The sequence below is a fragment of the Papio anubis genome, chromosome 9 (genome assembly GCF_008728515.1).
Source record: "Papio anubis isolate 15944 chromosome 9, Panubis1.0, whole genome shotgun sequence".
Classification (NCBI taxonomy): domain Eukaryota; kingdom Metazoa; phylum Chordata; class Mammalia; order Primates; family Cercopithecidae; genus Papio; species Papio anubis.
Window position 1 is genome coordinate 35,016,586 of NC_044984.1, and position 18,252 is coordinate 35,034,837.

The following is an 18,252-nucleotide window of genomic DNA, read 5'->3' on the forward strand; positions in this document are numbered from 1 at the left end:
ATTCAAGCCCAACAATGTCATAAAAGAGGCTGTGAAGTCTCACATGATGTGGGCCACAGAGAGGATTGTTGCCATTCAGATCTTAGCTCAAATACTACCACATCCTTGGAGTGGCCCGCCAGGGGCCACCCTTACTAAGCCAATCCCTCTGTTCAAGCCAAAATGATATCTCAGACTTTTTTTGAATTGCAGAGAGATTGTTGCAGCCAGGGATTGCATTAGTAAGGGTGGCCCATGGTGGGCCACTCTGAAGATGTAGTAATATTTGAGCTAAGATCTGAATGCCAAGAAGACTTCAGCCATGTGAAGGGTGGAGGGATTTCTAGGGAGAGGGGTCAGCACAGGCGAAGACCCTCTGACGGGAAGAAGCTGAGCACAGCTTGGGATTGAATGAATGCCAGTGTGGCTGAAGGGTGGTGAATGAAGGGGAGGGGGAAAGGAGAAGGTCTAGGAGGCCTGGGCATGATCAGATCAGGCGGTGAGGCCATGGAAGTAGGTGGGATTTTCATCTAAGAAAAATGAGAAGTCTTCAGAGAGTTTTCAGGAGGGGATGATATATATTTCTTTGAAGTTGAGCGTTATCCTCGGTAAATTTTGTAGTCATTAAACCAGAGATTATAGACAGATTTTCCCTCATATGCCAGTTGCAGCTGATTAGTAGTGGCTATAGAGAATCCTGGGCTGAGAAGGATTCTGTGGCTAACCAGAATTCAGTAGACGAGTTTGACATGGCCCATTAGTATGACTGTACTGTGTGCACTGTTTCTGCATTAAATGTCTGACAAAAGCAGAGCCAAAGGAAAAATAGAACTTAACAATTTAATTCTGACAATACAGTTGACCCTTGAAAAACATAAAGGTTGGGGTGCTGACCCTTTGTGCAGTCAAAAATTTGCATATAACTTTGACCTCCCCAAAATCTGAACCACTGATAGCCCGCTGTTGACTGGAAGCTTTGCTGATAACACAAACACTTGATTAACACATGTTTTGGATGTTATCTGTATTATATACTCCATTCTTACCATAAAGCAAGCTAGAGAAAAGAATATTTTATTTAAAAAATCATAAGGAAGAGAAATATATTTATTCTTCATTAAGTAGAAGTGGATTATTATCAAGGTCTTCATCCTCATCATCTTCACATTGAGTGGGCTGAGGAGGGGGAGATAGAGGAAAGGTGGGTCTTGGTGTCTTAAGAGTGGCAGAGGTGGAAGAAAATTTATGTATATGTGGACTCAGGCACTTCAAACCTATGTTGTCTAAGGGTCAACTGTAGTTTCAAAACCAGCTTTTTATTTCTGAAAATATGTTAAAAAAACTCAGAGAAGAAATGGAAAGTTTGCTATGATCCAGTCATCCAGAGAAATCCATGGTCACCCTGTTGATGCACTTTAAAGAAGGAGATACGTGGGTAAGACCTGATGGTGAATTACTCTTATATGATTTTGGACTTTTGCAGGAGCTGGTGGTGCTTTGCCACCTCCACCACCCCAGTTTGATATCTTTGCTGGCAGCTGGTATTCGTCCCCGGATGTTGGTGATGGAGTTAGCCTCCAAGGGTTCCTTGGATCGCCTGCTTCAGCAGGACAAAGCCAGCCTCACTAGAACCCTACAGCACAGGATTGCACTCCATGTGGCTGATGGTTTGAGGTAAGTAGGTCTTGTTGTTTAATATTCAGTGCATGACAAGTGTGACCCCAGACTTACTCTCAGGTTCCGAGAACACTTCCCAGTAACACCGTGCCCCAGTAACAATTTACAAACAATTTGGATGAAAACTACCATTTCCCTGATCAAATTTGGTTAATTTCAGAAAATAAGAGTATGAAACCATGTAGAACCTCATAGCAAGTAGTAATAGACTTTGAACCCACAAGTTCAGCTGTGGAACCCATAATTTTAACCCTGTACTGATCTGCCTTCTGTACAAATGTATAAGTTAGGCTTCACAGTATCAAATTGAGTGTCAATTACATGATTCCAGTGAGGAAAGATGAGTCCATACTTCTCAAGGGGACTAGAGTGATTCATGTTGGATTCTTCGGTATGACCATCTCACACGTCTCAGAGGTACACCTATCCACGCAGCCAGAGCAAGCTTTGGAGAGGGAGCACACTGGAGTGGAAAGGCTGTTGTCTTTGAAAGCAAAAGGCCTGGGATTAATCACTATTCCACACACTTAGTAACTGTGATTTTATATCTCTGATTCTCAGTTTTTAAATAGTCTATGAACCATGACTTATATTTAATGCATAAAATTGTGATGACCTCTGTAATAATGGAAGACATTCCAGATGAAACTCTTGATGTCCGCTCTGCCATTGCTCCCCAACCCCAGTCACCTCTTTACACCTGAGAGTCACCTTTCATTCTTTTCTTTCTCTCTCATCTCATAGCTAATCCTTTAGCAAATCTTTCAGCTCTGCCACCAAAATATATATTAATGCTTCTAATAATTTCTCTCACTAATGTCTGAGCCAGTATCATCTCTCATTGCCTTTCGGTCCCCTGCTTCTATCTCTGTCTCATGATACATCCCGTTCTTCACACAGCTACTGGGGTGATTTTTCTAATATGAAAGTTGGATCAGGCCTTGTTCCTGTTATCAACCCTCCCCTGCCTTATTTCTTGGGCAGGGTGCTCAGCCACTCCTATCCCTGAGGTTCCTTGCAGATACCAGAGGCTTTATATTGGCTATTGATTTCACTCAGGAGTGTCTGACTCCCAGATATGTTCTCTACTTATTATAAAGGATTATTTGAATCCTTTCATTCAGGACTCTCAGCACAGAGGATGTCCCCAACGACCCTTTGTCTCTCCAGCCTCTATAGGAATATTCCTGCCTAGGATTTTTTATGTTTTCATTTTTTAAAAATTTATTTATTTTCTGTCTTGCCATCAGAATCTAAGTACCATTAAAGGAGGGACTTTTCATCCTATTCACCATTGTATCTCTAGCTCCTAAAATAGTAAGCCTTCAGAATTATTGTGTTGACAGTAGGGGAAGAGGGAGAAAGGAGGAAAGAAGGAAAACAGTGCCTGGTGCATAGTAGCAAAGCAGTGTATGTAACTTTCCTTCTCTTCTGAAATGCTATGAATATGCCTTTTAGGTAGTATCCAGAAATCTCCCTTCCTGAAAGGGTCCAGAAACTACTGAAAACTGTCCAGATTATGAAATGAAACAGGGTGCAGGGATTTGCATTTGAGTTGATATTTCTGCTTTTGAACACCAGGGGGAACCTTGGGTTAAATTAATGTAGGTAAAGTGCAGCTTAGTCTCCTGTATCTCAATGCCCTCTTTCCTTCATTTAACTAACTCTAGGTTCAGTTTTTCCCTAATTCTTCCACAAATCCGCAAAGTGTTTATTTGTAAAGTGAAGAATTGCTATTTTTTTTTTTTTTTTTGCTTAACACTGTTCGAAACACCTTGTCTCTAAAATGACTTATTCTAGTTCTGTGAAACCTTACTTTAAACAACAAATCCAGCAGTTTCTGATGAAGTAAATGAAATGTCAGCATATTTAAAATAATTTGCCTAATTTGTTCTTAGCTTAATGCCAGAAAAGCTTTCTGGATTTTGTATCACAAAAGACTAGTAGATTTCAGTATCTATCAGTCTTCTACCAGCACTAAGTAATTTTTAAAACTCAGCATTAAGGTTTATTTTCCCAAGTATGTTTTAGCACAGAAAATAAAATCATGCTCCTTTGGAGTCCCTTGAACGCTGGAGCTGTTTAGAGTGACATACAAGAACTTTCTTCACGTTACATGCTCTCCCTCCATCTTGCTTTTACCTGTTAGCTCACCTCTCCAATTCAATCCACTTCCTTTGAACTCTTTATCATAATTCTATAAAACTTATGAAAATATAATCACCTACATTTTCTATATGTTTCTGTGTTTCAGTATCTTCAAAATGGAATGTACTGCCTTGGTACATCACCCACTATAAATCTATTATTTCTGCTATATCCCACACTTGCCAGGCCAGGATACTTGTTGTCCCATCCAGGCCAAACACCTTTCCCGAAAAGCAACTATGCATTTGTCCACCAGGTCCTTGACTCTATTTTACATTATCTTTTTAGTCAATTCATTTACTTTTACACTGCTTGCTGCTGCCTTCGTTCAGCATGTCCAGGGAGTTATCAGAATTTCTTTTCTAAAATAAAAATCAATTTATGCTTGCAATTCCGTGGCAGTTCTCAATTATCTGCAAAGTGCATCCAAACTCTTGGCATAGCATCAAAGCTCTTTCTGTATGCCTCTTGCTTCCCTTTACAGCCCCTGCCCCCCTACTGCCCACACTGCATTCTAGCCATGATGACAGTCTTGAATTTTCAGTTATGCTCATGTCTCTCCGTCATTGTATTTGTTATTCCTCTCTTTCCACCAAGTTGTCTGCCTAGAAAGCTCATTTTTCTTAAGAATTTCCTCACATATCATCTCTACTGTGAAGCTCAAATGTGTCATGAAGTGTTAGCTTCTCCAACTTGTGTTTCTTGCACACGCTCTGTGCAAGACATTGTCTTAGGTGCTAAAGAGAGAAAGCTAGATATTATATTGTTCTTGAGGTTGAAAGCTTACAGTCCTAGTGGGAGACTCAACTTTGCTGTCTTTACCTCAATGTTTTTCTTCCTCTGTGCTTCCCTAGCATGTGGTAGTTACATATTTCTGGAACCTTGTTTGAACACCTGTTTGAGGACTGTTTGGGCACAATCCTTCTGGATTGTGACACCCTCAAGAGAGCAGATATACAAAGATGGCTTTGTATACTAAATGACTGGCCCTCATAGATACCTAGTACATATTTGTCAAATGAATGAATGCGTTCTATTTTTGGAATAATTCTATTCAGAATGAGATAAAGTTTACTTTAAGCTATGAAGAAAGAAGTTTCTTAGCAACTCTTAAAATAATCACAAAGAATGACTGTTTAACTTAATATAAACCAGTTTGTTTTAATAAAATATTTGACAATAGTCATGGTTACACAATGCATAAATTATGGCTAAATTATTGTCAGGAAGGAAGGATCTTTACTTATTATTTCAAAAGCTATTTTGCTAGTCTATTAAAAGCTATTAAAACTGCACTTCTTAAGATTAAATTCTATAATTGAACATTTTAACTAACCAAGATATTATCTCTTTCCCACTGACATTATTTCAAATTAAGCTTAACTATTCCTTTTTAGCCTTTGGAAAGTATTCTGAGTCTGTGTTCTATAAATATACTTAGAGAGGCATGTCTTATAAAGGATTTGGATACTGTTCAGTGATGTATGACTTGGCTTTAGTTTTTTTATTCTTAATCTCTCAGCTTTTCTCTTCAGCATGGCAAGAGTACCTAATGGCCTTTCAGTAAGCCCTTAGTAAATTTTTCTTTCACGCCCATTACTTACTGTGAAGGTCAACTTCATTAGTGTATTTATCTTATTTTTTTCAGCCCAAAATAGGTATATTGAAATGAATGGGCCTAATGTCAAATGTCCCAACTACATCCTGGAAGAGAGAGAATCTTCTGCTGTATTAGTTGATGCAATTAAATAATACGTACTCTCCAGGCCATCATACAATTCAAAGTTCAGGGTATCATTGCCGTTCTCTTCTAATCCTTCCAGAAGCGATTGGTACTAGGTAATGGAGTAACTATTAATTGATATAATGTGAGCCAAAACTAACAGTCACGAATAAGCAAAGAATTTAAATTTAACTCCATTAAGTCTTGTGAAAAATTATTTTCAACCTAGGTTGTCACATACCTGTGACATCACATGAAATGCTGTAGTCAATTTGACATCATGGGGCAGAGAAGACAGAGTTGGAAATCAGAATTTTATAGACATATAATGTGATAATAGTATTAGTAGCTGAGACACGGTAAGCTCACTGACCGTGTTTCCAGAATGGATAAGACCTGGTTGAGACAAAAACTTTATGTTGTTTTTTTTATATTAACTAGCTTTTACTCTTTGCCTGAAATGTTCAACTCTAGTTGCTCATGATTGCGTGGGTTAGTCTCCAAAAGGATGGAATTTAATGTTACCCATCATCTTTTCCAAGACAATGTTTTATTCATTCTAACTCAGCCCAAAATACTCTTTTTTAACCTTAATATCTAACATGATTAGGTTTATGGTAAATTATATACTCAAACAGAAGAAGAGACTAATAGCAAGCAAAAGTCTTATATTTTCATTTGTTTTCATCCAAAAAGTAGAAAATATTTTCCAAACATTGGGAAACATTTTAGTCAGAAAAATAAATATCAATGGTAAATAGAATAGAGAAAAATTTTAAATCTGAGCTAAACCTCTATATGGTTTTAAGAAAATCAAAACTATTAAATAAATGGCAAGTACAACAAAATCCCATCAATTCTTATTTAACTTATTTGAAATAGCTAAAATATTCACATGATCATTGAGGGAATTCAGAATTGCCTTTAAGTAATTGTTCATATATACTAAAGAAAAGTCTCCAAAAATTGGGTCTTTGCCTGAGATAGATTTGTCTTAAAATTGAAATCATTCGCTTACAGATTTGACCATTTATTAAAGCATAACTTTACTTTGTAATATTAGACATGTATGTTTTGATTTTCTTCTATAATACCACTTAACTTTAAGGGTCAAAGTGAGCACAGAATTTTTGATGCTTGGCATAATGGACATGTATATTTAAGGAAATTAGGAGAGAAATTATTATAATGTAATCGCATTTGAATAAGATTTCCTGTGCATTTTCTGGCAGATACCTCCATTCAGCCATGATTATATACCGAGACTTGAAGCCCCACAATGTGCTGCTTTTCACACTGTATCCCAATGCTGCCATCATTGCAAAGATTGCTGACTACGGCATTGCTCAGTACTGCTGTAGAATGGGGATAAAAACGTCAGAGGGCACACCAGGTAGGTGATCAGGTTTGTCTCATAATTCTATCTTCAGGATGGATAACCACTGACCTCAGATGTGAGTTCAGAAGAGTCAAAAGGAAACCAGAGTCTATCACATTGGGAACAGAGGTTTACTGTGTGAAAAATTGCAAGCATTACATTGTGATTTTTATCATTGTATTTTGTAGGAAAAAAGACATTTGATATAATTTTTCAGGGCAAAAACTGAATAAAAAAGAAGAGAACGTTTGATATCAAGTTATATTTTTGTAAGTTAGATTTTTAGATTCTTTAGATACTCTAGAGGTTGTAAAAAGTAACAGCAAAAACTTCAGTCTAGGTACTGTTGACACTTGTGAGGCAAGTCAAATTCAGGTCCACAAATTCTTTTTCATAACTCTGAAATCCACAAATTCTTTTTCATAACTCTGAAAACCCCAAGTTTTTTTTTTTTTAAATAACTAATTTGGTGTCAAAACCTAAGCAAACTGACTTGATGCTTATTACAGTCTTTATTTCTCATGCCCAGTGTGAATATGCGTACATTTTGCTGCAGAAATATATACATGTTTGAGTACAGGGGGCCGGCCCTGACCCTTCAAAGGGTTTCTGTGCACATCACTATCTACCCCATGGAATATTCCCTCCCTTTCTCAGTTCCCACTCCACTTCTTCAACTCAAATTCATCAGAATTTCAAGCTCAGATTCCTAAAAAGCAGTTATGGGGCCAGTGATCTGTACAGACATGTTGTCTCAGACATCAGTTTGAGCAGGAAATACAACATTTAGGGGTTGGCATTTGTTTGGAGGGGAGGATCACTCTATCTTTAGGGAAACTTTATATAGTTAGTTATTTGTAAGTAAAATTACAGGTGGCTATACGTCATCTTGATGATTGCAACTCAATTAAATCACCATGCCTGACACAGAAGAAAATATGCTAGAGGATATCTCACTAGGGAAAAGGTTCCAGTTCAATTCTTGCCCACTCAACTTTTGTATTTAGATAAACAAATGGCTCCAGATTCCAATGCCTGGTTTTATTTTTGCTCCAAATACATATATACTCTTTTGTTTTGCATAGGTACATTTTAGAAGTAGACTGTGTATTCTCATAAACACTTCAAAGTGTATATTCTGGCTGAGAGTGTCTCTGTGTAGTTCAATGAAATTAATTATAATTTTTTTCAGTACCGTGCTGTGCGTCAGGCCCAGTGCCAGGTATATTAGAGACAAGATCTCTTATCCTCATGCCAGGGCTGAAAGTTAGCTATTATTTTCTCATTTGCCAAATGAGAAAACTGAGGCTCAGGGAGATTATATAACTTGCAGAATATCACTCAGTAATTGGCCGAGATAAGAATTCAGTCTGAATGAGAACCAGATCCAGAGATATTTGGCTTTAAATTCTATAGTCCCTCCTAAACCATATGTGACTCTAACATGAAGAAGCTTATTTAATTTTCCCTATTAAAAAAGTCAAAACAAAACAACAGAACCATGAATAGCAAATATTGTCAATGAGAGGTTTGGAAAAACAATCTTAAAGGATGAAATTCCATAGACCTCATGTATTCCTACCTGAAAAAAGTGGGCACAGGACAATGATTTTCTTTTGGAAGATCTGCTCATTTTTGTCATGGCACATGAAGGTGGACTGGACCACTCAGTTTCTTCTTTCTGCATCTCCCAACCCAGTCTTTCTGTTCATGGGGTGAAAATCTGTTGTTGAAGCCTTGTCTACTTAATTGGACAGTGGAACTCTCGGGTCTCTATGGGCTGTGCTCTTGTACTTGGGCTCTGCTTCTCCGCTCTGTGGTCTGGGTCAGCTAGCAGCCACTCAGTTCACCTTGGTTCAGACTCATGGCCTTTCATTTTCAGTATCTGATTTCTGGTTTTGCTCAATACCTGTCTAAAATGTAATACCCATCTGATTCTTCATACCAAGCGACACAATTGCTCCTGATCCCTTTTAATCTCCAATATTGAATGGTGGTAACATAAATATGGAGACAGATCATGACAGAAACCCAGGGCCTAATCTTTTGTGCCCACTCTTCTCACAGGCTTCTTAATACTTTGGAAGCTTTTTTTTTTTTTTTTTTTTCTGGCTGTAACCTAGATTTTCCCTTTATCATTACTCTATTATTGTTAGAGCACTTCTAATTATCTTAGCCCTAAACTCTGCCTCCAATTTTAAATAACAATAATTCTCACTCCTACTAATACTGCTACTAGTACTACTGTCACCAAACTTTTTCTTCCCCAAAGCAGTTCTGTTTGGGAAGAAAATAGTTCCTTCTCATACAATTTCAGTTATCTTCTTGTCTTTTCTGTTTAATGAATCTTCCTGTTAATGTTACATCTTTTAACATGGAAACTTCTAGAGAAACAAAAGACGATGGATTTGTTAAACTTTTTGGGTGTAGTTTTGTACTAACTCTTACCGAAGTGTGTGCATTATGAGTGTGGGTCCATTACAGCTGTAGTAGGAGCAGAACCTTCCAGAGCATGAGCGATGTGCTGGGCTTGTGCTTAGCTCTGTCCATAAGTTGAGCATCTCAATCCTTAGGACCCTCTGATATATGTGCTATTACTATTTCTAGTCTATAGATGCAGAGACTAAAGTTTAGAGAGTACCAAAAACATTTACAAGGTCCTATAGGACAAAACTCTAAAACAAAATGCGTACCCAAGCAGCTTGAGAGCAGAGCTCCTGTCCAGCACTGTGATAGCTGGGGACGCAGAAACAGAAACAATGCAATTATTGACAAGGGCCGTGGTGCCATGTCTGTCCATATTTTGAAAATAATTATGGTATGGATATTTTCACCTTTAAATAACTTGGAGAGTTTCAACATTAACTCAGTCAAATGGATATATTTATATCATATCTGGTTGGGAGTGACAGTTAATTCTGGGTCCTGTGGCAATTGCACTTTTGACTGAGATGAATGCTGACTGATGGCTTTAACATTTAACTAATGTGATATTATTTAACACACCCACATAAATACTACAGTCTTTGGGTAAATAAAATGTTACTGGCTGGACATACACGAATATCTGATGGAGGTTATGGAACATACTCTACTCATACTTCTCTGAAAGTAAAAAATAAAGTATATGTTTCAGTACACAATGTGATATATACTCAGACTTAATTCATAAATTTCTCTTATTCTTCATCTATGGATCCTTTATTTATTTACTTATTGCATTTGTTAAAATACAAGCTTCTCTGAAAAATTATTTCTAAAAATAGTTTTTAGACAATCATATTTTCTCAAGTATTTTAACATTATAATCATTATGATAATTCTCCAAGGGGAAATTATACTTATTTTTTATTCATTTATTCATTCATTTGGCAACAATATATTGAACATTTACCAAGCACCAAACTGGCTCTACCGCTTAATAGTGGCATGACGTTCATCAGGAAATTGTTAGTGCAATCAAGAACACTAGAGATTCACTGGGAGAATTTAAATAAGCTTTTAGAAGGATATTATATTAGAATTGAGGCACTTGATGAATCTATAAATAATACTATGTTTTCATGCTAGAGATCGTGCCAATGAAGATATTTACTTTGAAAAGGGGAAGATGAGAAGTTTAAAAGCATTTCCATATTGAAGTAAATATTCATTTCCATATCTTCACAGTTATCTTCTCAGAGTTCTCTGACTCATTGTGAAAAAAAATTCCAACCTTCTGCACAGCTCTACGATCTTCGGATTGTTGCCTAGAGGGGTAAAATCTATTCTAAAAGGAGGTGTGCACTGGATGAGAATTTAGAATTAGATGAAATGACCCCTAGAGTCTTTTCCTGCTTTAAGAGCCTATGATTCCAAATTCTAACAGTGCATTTATCAAGAAAAAAATATGCTGAACATTTTAGTAGTTTTTGAATAGTACCTGGATAAAATAGATAACTAATAAATGTGCTCAATGAATAATAAATAACTGATTAAGATTTAAATAAACCTCCCAAATCTCTTTCACATTCTAAGAAGAGAAGCATAAAGGTTGTTAATGAACTAGTGACTGTGTGGGTAGCTCATTATTATTTTTTTTTTTAAATTTATTTATTATTATTATACTTTAAGTTGTAGGGTACATGTGCATAACGTGCAGGTTTGTTACATATGTATACTTGTGCCATGTTGGTCTGCTGTTTAGCTCATTATTTTTAAGTACTCTTGACTTTGTTCATTATCTGTGTGGCCTTAGGAAAATACATACATTTCTGAAAGGATTATGTCATTTGTAAAATAGAAAGTCCTTATCTGTCTACCACAGATGATTCTTGTGCATATCAAAAGAAATATTCAATAAGGCATCTGTAAAATAGTAGAGAGAGATGAATTAGGAGCTATTGTGATTCGTTTACATTATGTCACAGGTGCACTTTATTAGGGATATGTTTTAGAGCTATCTTAATTACATAATTCTTTAACTTAGATTGTGAGAATGATATTATGGTTATATAGGAAAATACCCTTATTCTAAGGAAATGTATATTTAGGTCTGAAACATTGTATCTGTAACTTAATATAGTATATAAATTATGCTAATTTACGTGATAATTATATGTAATTATATTACTATGTTACTATGTATACAATCTATTTACATGCATGTATGTGGGGGAATGTTACCCTCGGTTAGTGTAGTAGGAGTTATCATGCTCAAATTCGATATCTCCACCCTTCCAACTCTTCATGCTTTTCTAGCATGGTGAGGACTGCTGAGCTCCATCTTTTGCTGGTAGTCTCTCTGTCAAATAGAACTGTTTCCAAATTCAGTCATTTACTCCTTGAAGGCTATGAATTCATACTTTGTTATATTTTTCTGGCTGCATATTTAAATTACTCTTACAATCATATAAGTTCATTGTAAAAATTTTCGAAATAAAAAGGAAGATAAAATGTACAGATAATTTTAGCAAATGAAATAATAATTATATTGGGATGTTTTCTGCTTAGATTTTAATTATGTACATTCCCATCAACTTTTTATTTTGAAAATGTTTAAGCCTACAGAACAGTTGAAAGAATAGTACAGGCCAAGTGCAGTGGCTCCTGCCTGTAATCCCAGCACTTTGGGAGGCTGAGGTGGGTGGATCACTTGAGGTCAGGAGTTCAAGACCAGCCTGGCCAACATGGTGAAACCCCGTGTCTACTAAAAATACAAAAATTAGCTGGGCATGGTGGTGGGCACCAGTAATCCCTGCTACTCAGGAGGCTGAGGCAGGTGAATCGCTTGAAACCAGGAGGCGGAGGTTGCAGAGAGCCGAGATCACACCACTGCACTCCAGCCTGGGCAAGAGAATGAGATCTCCATCTCAAAAAAAAAAAAAAGAAAGAAAGAATAGTGCAGTATACACTCATATACCCTACACATAAATTCATTGATTATTTACTTTTTGCCCTACTTGTTCTTTCTTGCTCTATTTGCATATGAATGAATCGCTGAAATTAAGTTGTAGACATCATGCCATGTAATCTCTGAACAGTGTGTGTATTTCTTTAGAATAAGGATGTTTAATCTAGTCTGTCACTGATGGACATTTGGGTTGATTCCAAGTCTTTGCTATTGTGAATAGTGCCGCAATAAACATACGTGTGCGTATGTCTTTATAGCAGCATGATTTATAATCCTTTGTGTGTATACCCATACACCATGGAATACTATGCAGCCATAAAAAGGGATGAGTTTGTGTCCTTTGTAGGGACATGGATGCAGCTGGAAACCATCATTCTCAGCAAACTATCGCAAGAACAGAAAACCAAACACTGCATGTTCTCACTCATAGGTGGGAACTGAACAATGAGATCACTTGGACTCGGGAAGGGGAACATCACACACCGGGGCCTATCACGGGGAGTGGGGAGGGGGGAGGGATAGCATTGAGAGTTATACCTGATGTAAATGACGAGTTGATGGGTGCTGACGAGTTGATGGGTGCAGCACAGCAACATGGCACAGGTATACATATGTAACAAACCTGCACGTTATCCACATGTACCCTAGAACTTAAAGTATAATAATAATAATAAAAAAGAATAAAGATGTTTACTTACATGATCATAATACCATTATCACAGCTAAGAAAATAATTCAGTTGATTTTTTCCACATATTTGATAACTTTCTGTCTATCTAGGATTCTATCCTACATTTTCTTTTAATTTATGTCATAGCATATCATCTTAGAAAGTGATCCTTAAGTTACTGCATGGTGTACATTGTTTAATTGTTTAAACATTTCCCTTTGTGATTGGATTTCTTTAGGTTGTTTATATTTTTATTATTATCACAAATGTTGAAATCACTCTTTTTTTTCTGAAGAATTTAAAAGTAATTTATCTCTCTTGTGGAATAAAAGATTTATTTCCCCTTAAAAGAATTTCAGGCATGAACCCAAGAGAGAAGGCATTTTTTGTTTTGGTTGTTGTTTTTATTTTTATTTTTTATTTTTTGGGTAGAAGGAGCAAAGTGACAAGTTCAGGAAATAATGAGAGTGTTAGAATTTTGGTCAGGTTAAAGTGAGTTGGAGTGAAGTTTAGAAATCTCCTTTCTGCTCATCTCTCCTGTTTTTAAAACACTGTCCTGGAAATAGTTAACATTAGGAATGAGAAAAATGATATAGGTTTTCCTAGTAAGCTTTATTTCTTAATTATGAAATACTACTTAATAACTTACCATTGAATGTTTATCCTTATTATCCTTCAAGGTAATTTTATTGAAGATTGAAGATACTTATAATAAAGATTGAAAGGATTTTATTGTCCTTTGAGGTCAATCTCGGGGGGTGAGATGTTATGAGACAGGACAATTAATTGACTTGATCAAGGTACCTGGTTATAAAAATAACACAGCCTGGTTTAGAACGTCTCTTCCTGACTCTCTTGTTTGGCATAGAGCCTAAGTGTATGCCTCCTTGGATGTATGAGCCCTGATGTTGGCATATTTATTTTATCTGCTTGCTTTCAGGGTTTCGTGCACCTGAAGTTGCCAGAGGAAATGTCATTTATAATCAACAAGCTGATGTTTATTCATTTGGTTTGCTACTCTATGACATTTTGACAACTGGAGGTAGAATAGTAGAGGGTTTGAAGTTTCCAAATGAGTTTGATGAATTAGCAATACAAGGAAAATTACCTGGTAAGCTCTGTTTCCTCTACAATGAAGATTATTTTTTCTTAATATCAGCAGCCTTATTTTTATGTAATTGTAATTGTATGCTTAATTCCTTAAACAGATGATCATTTTTTGTTTAAAGCATAAATATTCTTAAATCCTGTGGCATATTAATAAAAATCACCTGAAAAAGGTAGCAATTTTAGGCTTTTTAAAAGAATTCTAAATTAATATTGGTGTATTTAGTATTATATTTAGAAACATACTCAGAAAAGGAAATTGCTGTTAGAACTCCACATTTGGTGATTTTTAATTTTCATAAATAATTACTATGTACTCATTATCCTGGAATGTTTTCATTTTCTTGGAGTGAAATAATTTACATGCAGGAATGGAAGACTGAATGATCTATAATAATAATTTTTAGTAAGAATTGGTAAATACGTATTTAATGTTATCAAAGCTCATTTGGAATGGTTGTCTCAGGCTTTCAAGAAATTAGAGTACTTTGTAATTCATTCCTTAGCCATTACTTTGGTTCTCACCCCAAAATACCCTTTTAAATTTGTTTAGCTCTTCTCATATTTTCTGCTTTCCCTTTCATTTAAAAAATACTTTTGAGTGTACACGACGTGCCATGTACAGGAAATAGAACTTTATCTTTTTTGAGTGTAACTTCAAGATTGTGGCAAAACACAACTTATTATTAATTGGATAAACCTTAGATATAATCTAGGTATTTCCTTTATCTTACTAGTTTTCTAGTGAAAATATTCAGGTCTCTGCTGGGTGCAGTGGCTCACGCCTGTAATCCCAGCACTTTGGGAGGCCCAGGCAAGGCGCATCACTTGAGGCCAGGAGCTGGAGACCAGCTGGGCCAACATGGTGAAACCCTGTCTCTACTAAAAATACAAAAATTAGCTGGGCGTGGTGGTACGTGCCTGTAGTCCCAGCTACCAAGGAGGCTGAGGCAATGAGAATAGCTTGAACCTGGGAGGTGGAGGTTGCAGTGAGCCAAGATCGCACCACTGCACTCCACCCTAAGCAACAGTGAGACTCTATCTTAAAAAAAAAAAAAAAAAAATCAGTTCTGCATTCTGCATCAACCAGAAGAATAAGTAACATCTTATAAAAAACAAATGTGCACAAACCATCTGTGAGGACATAAGGATTAAATGCTTGCCTACTTTGAGTATTAAAATTAAAAGTAGAAGCTTAATTATTATATGAGTAAAAGTGTTTCCAAAGTCTATTTGAAATGCAGGTATAGAATGAAAATCTATTATTTTATTAAATTGTTATTTGGGTCTCTTTTGATTCCATAAAAAAACATCTTTTTCCACAGCTCTTAGTGGAGATCAATTTAACAAAATTAGCTTTAATTTTGTGATAAGTAAATTTACATAAATATAGGATTATGGAGATAATATTTTTCTTTGCAATGTCTGGACCTTTTTATAAACATTGAGGGGAAATATAAGTGTTCTTACTTATTTAGTATGCTAGCATGATGTGTTTTAATGTTTTAGATCCAGTTAAAGAATATGGTTGTGCCCCATGGCCTATGGTTGAGAAATTAATTACAAAGTGTTTGAAAGAAAATCCTCAAGAAAGGCCTACTTCTGCCCAGGTATTCTTATAATAAAATTTTGTTAATATTTTGTACAGAACATCATGTGCATATATGCATATATATACAAAATCTTCAAATATATATATACTTAAACACATAAATAAACACACACAGACAGAATTAAAAATACTTATAAGGCAAACCTCCTATAATTTTCACCATCCCAGGCACAGAAAAAGGACATTGCCAAAACCCCACGTGCTCCCATATGCCTGTCTCCTCTCCTCTTCTTCGAAATGCCTGCCCATTATTTTGCCCATTTTTCTGTTGACTCTTTTGCCTACAAATCAAACGAGAAAAAAATTTTCATATATAACCTACTAATCCTTTGTTGGTTTTATATGTTGCAAATTTCTTTTTCGAGTTTGTGGCTTGATTTTTAAATTTGCTGTAGGGTGCCCACTAATGAACAGAATTTCTTAATTTTAATATATATAAATTTAACAATCCTTCTTTTTCCTTCTTTTTCTAGTTATTCCTGTTCGGTCCTGTTGTAGAGTCCATCTTTCTTTTAGAGCCACAAAAATATTTACCTATGATTTCTTCAAGCGTTTTAAAAGTTTGGTTTTGACAATTTTTTAATCCATTGGAATTGACATTTTTATCTGTATCTAACTCCTTTTTTTAATGTGGAAAACTAGTTTTTTCAGCTTGATTTACTAAATGGTTTCTCCCCTTTTGTCCCATTGATCTGATGTGTCCCTTTTGTAATTTATTAAAGATAATGCACATATCCACATGTACACTGTCTTCCACTGATCAACTCGCTTATTTTTCCTCCAGTACTAACCTGTCTTAATTCCTGTAGCTTTATAATGCTCTCTCCCTATTTACTTTTCTCATCCAGGAATATTTTAACCAGTCTTAGGCTTAGCTTTTCTACATAAAATTTAGATTCATGCTGTCAAATCTTATGAAAAACCATATTGTCCTTTGGATTGGTCTTAGATTAATATGGAAACAATCTGGAGAGGATATCCTTATGGTATTAAGTCTTTGGAATCCTTTTTTTTTTTTGAGAGAGAGGGTCTCACTCTGTTACCTAGGCTGGAGTGCAGTGGCAGGGTCACAGCTCAATGCAGCCTTGACTTCCTGGGCTCAAGCTATCCTGTCACCTCAGTCTCCATCAGCCAATTGTGTGCCACCAGGCCTGGTTAACTTTTCCTTTAATTTTTTTTTGTAGAGAATGAGTCTCACTATGTTGCCTAGGCTGGTCTTGAACTCCTGGCCTCAAGCAATCCTCCAGCCTAGGCCTCCCAAAGTGCCGGGATTATAGGCATGAGCCACTTGTACCTGGCCAAGTCTTCCTATTCTGGAATGGCATAAATTCTCTCTGTTTACTTAGGTCTTCTCAAGTGTCTTTCAATAAAGTTTTGTAATGCTACGTATAGGTCTTGCATATCTTTGGCTGGATTTTCTTGCTGCAAATTGCTTCAAATGCAATTCATGGCTTGAGATTTGTTTTTTAACTGCCTAGTTGATGTAAATCTGGTCTATGAATTGTACTGACAACAAGCTTGTGAATAGCAATTTTTCAGCAACCTTTTGCTCCCTCTCCCCCTTTCCCTGCACAGTCCCAAAGCAACTTTCCTTATATACCAGTGAAGGTGGAAATGTGGACAGGTTGATTTCTGCTTCTTGTTTATGCTGAATATGCAGTCCCTTAGGGTCCCAGCTTTATGGGTACAGTCCCTTTACTAAGACTGTCTTATCTTGGGAAGGCCGTAGACTCTAACTTCTTTCCCATGGGCCCCACAAAGCATCCAAGAGTATACATTTATTTTGTCTCACTTTGTCTTGGCAGACAAATGTCTTCAGGGCAAGTCTGGCTTTAGGGTCAACTGACCCCTCTGGTTTCTGTCTCTCACTGTGATTTTGGCCTGATAATGCCTTATGGTGTCAGATCTTCAATGTTTTTAATACATTGTTTTTAAAAAAAATCATTTAGCATTTTAAATTGTTTTTAGTTGGAAGATTTGCCCAAGTAACCTCGTCCACCATATTATCTGAAAGAGAACTCTTGTGATGTTTTATACTTACACACATTTTAATAAATGTGGGTTATCTTTATGTTGGGAGCTCTTGATTTTGTGTTATAATTAATTGGAAAAGTTTTAACTTTAAATTTTCTGATCAAAAATAGTCAAGTACAACTATGTTGACTTTATCAAACATTACATGCTTTCTTTTCTACATGGCTTACTTGTTTTTAAATTTAGGTTACCACCAATGTTAGTCACATGAACTTTTATATTTATGTCCACAGTAAACATTTTTCATAACTTGTTGTTTTACTATTTTCTTTTTTCATTTTCAAGTGTATTTCACTTATACTTAACAGAATATATAACAAGTATATATGTATATATGACAATATTAAAAAGCTTAGACATACTTATTTTATCTTTAAAATATAACATATACTAGGCAAGACAGGAAAACTCATCACTTTTAGGGGATGAGGCACAGAGAGAGTAATGGGCTTTCTTGGTGTCTCCTGAGTGGTGGGTAAGTGGCCATGTCACACCTCTAATCCCAGTTTCCTGACTTATGGTTCTGTTTTCT

At 36.1% G+C, this 18,252-nt stretch overlaps 1 protein-coding gene across 23 annotated transcripts in view; it reads left to right on the forward strand.

Annotated features, from left to right (window-relative positions):
* The window catches only part of LRRK2 (leucine rich repeat kinase 2), a 145,856-nt gene that overhangs the window by 105,552 nt on the left and 22,052 nt on the right, over positions 1-18,252 (forward strand). For 18 of the 23 annotated variants that reach the window (XR_004175965.1, XR_004175966.1, XM_031650155.1 and 15 more), the window contains 4 exon segments: positions 1,463-1,653; positions 6,760-6,920; positions 13,908-14,078; positions 15,584-15,684. Coding sequence is in view for 21 of the 23 variants with exons in the window: in XM_031650155.1 (XP_031506015.1) it covers positions 1,463-1,653; positions 6,760-6,920; positions 13,908-14,078; positions 15,584-15,684 (624 nt within the window). In the remaining 2 variants the exon portion in view is untranslated. 23 annotated transcript variants of the gene reach the window in all.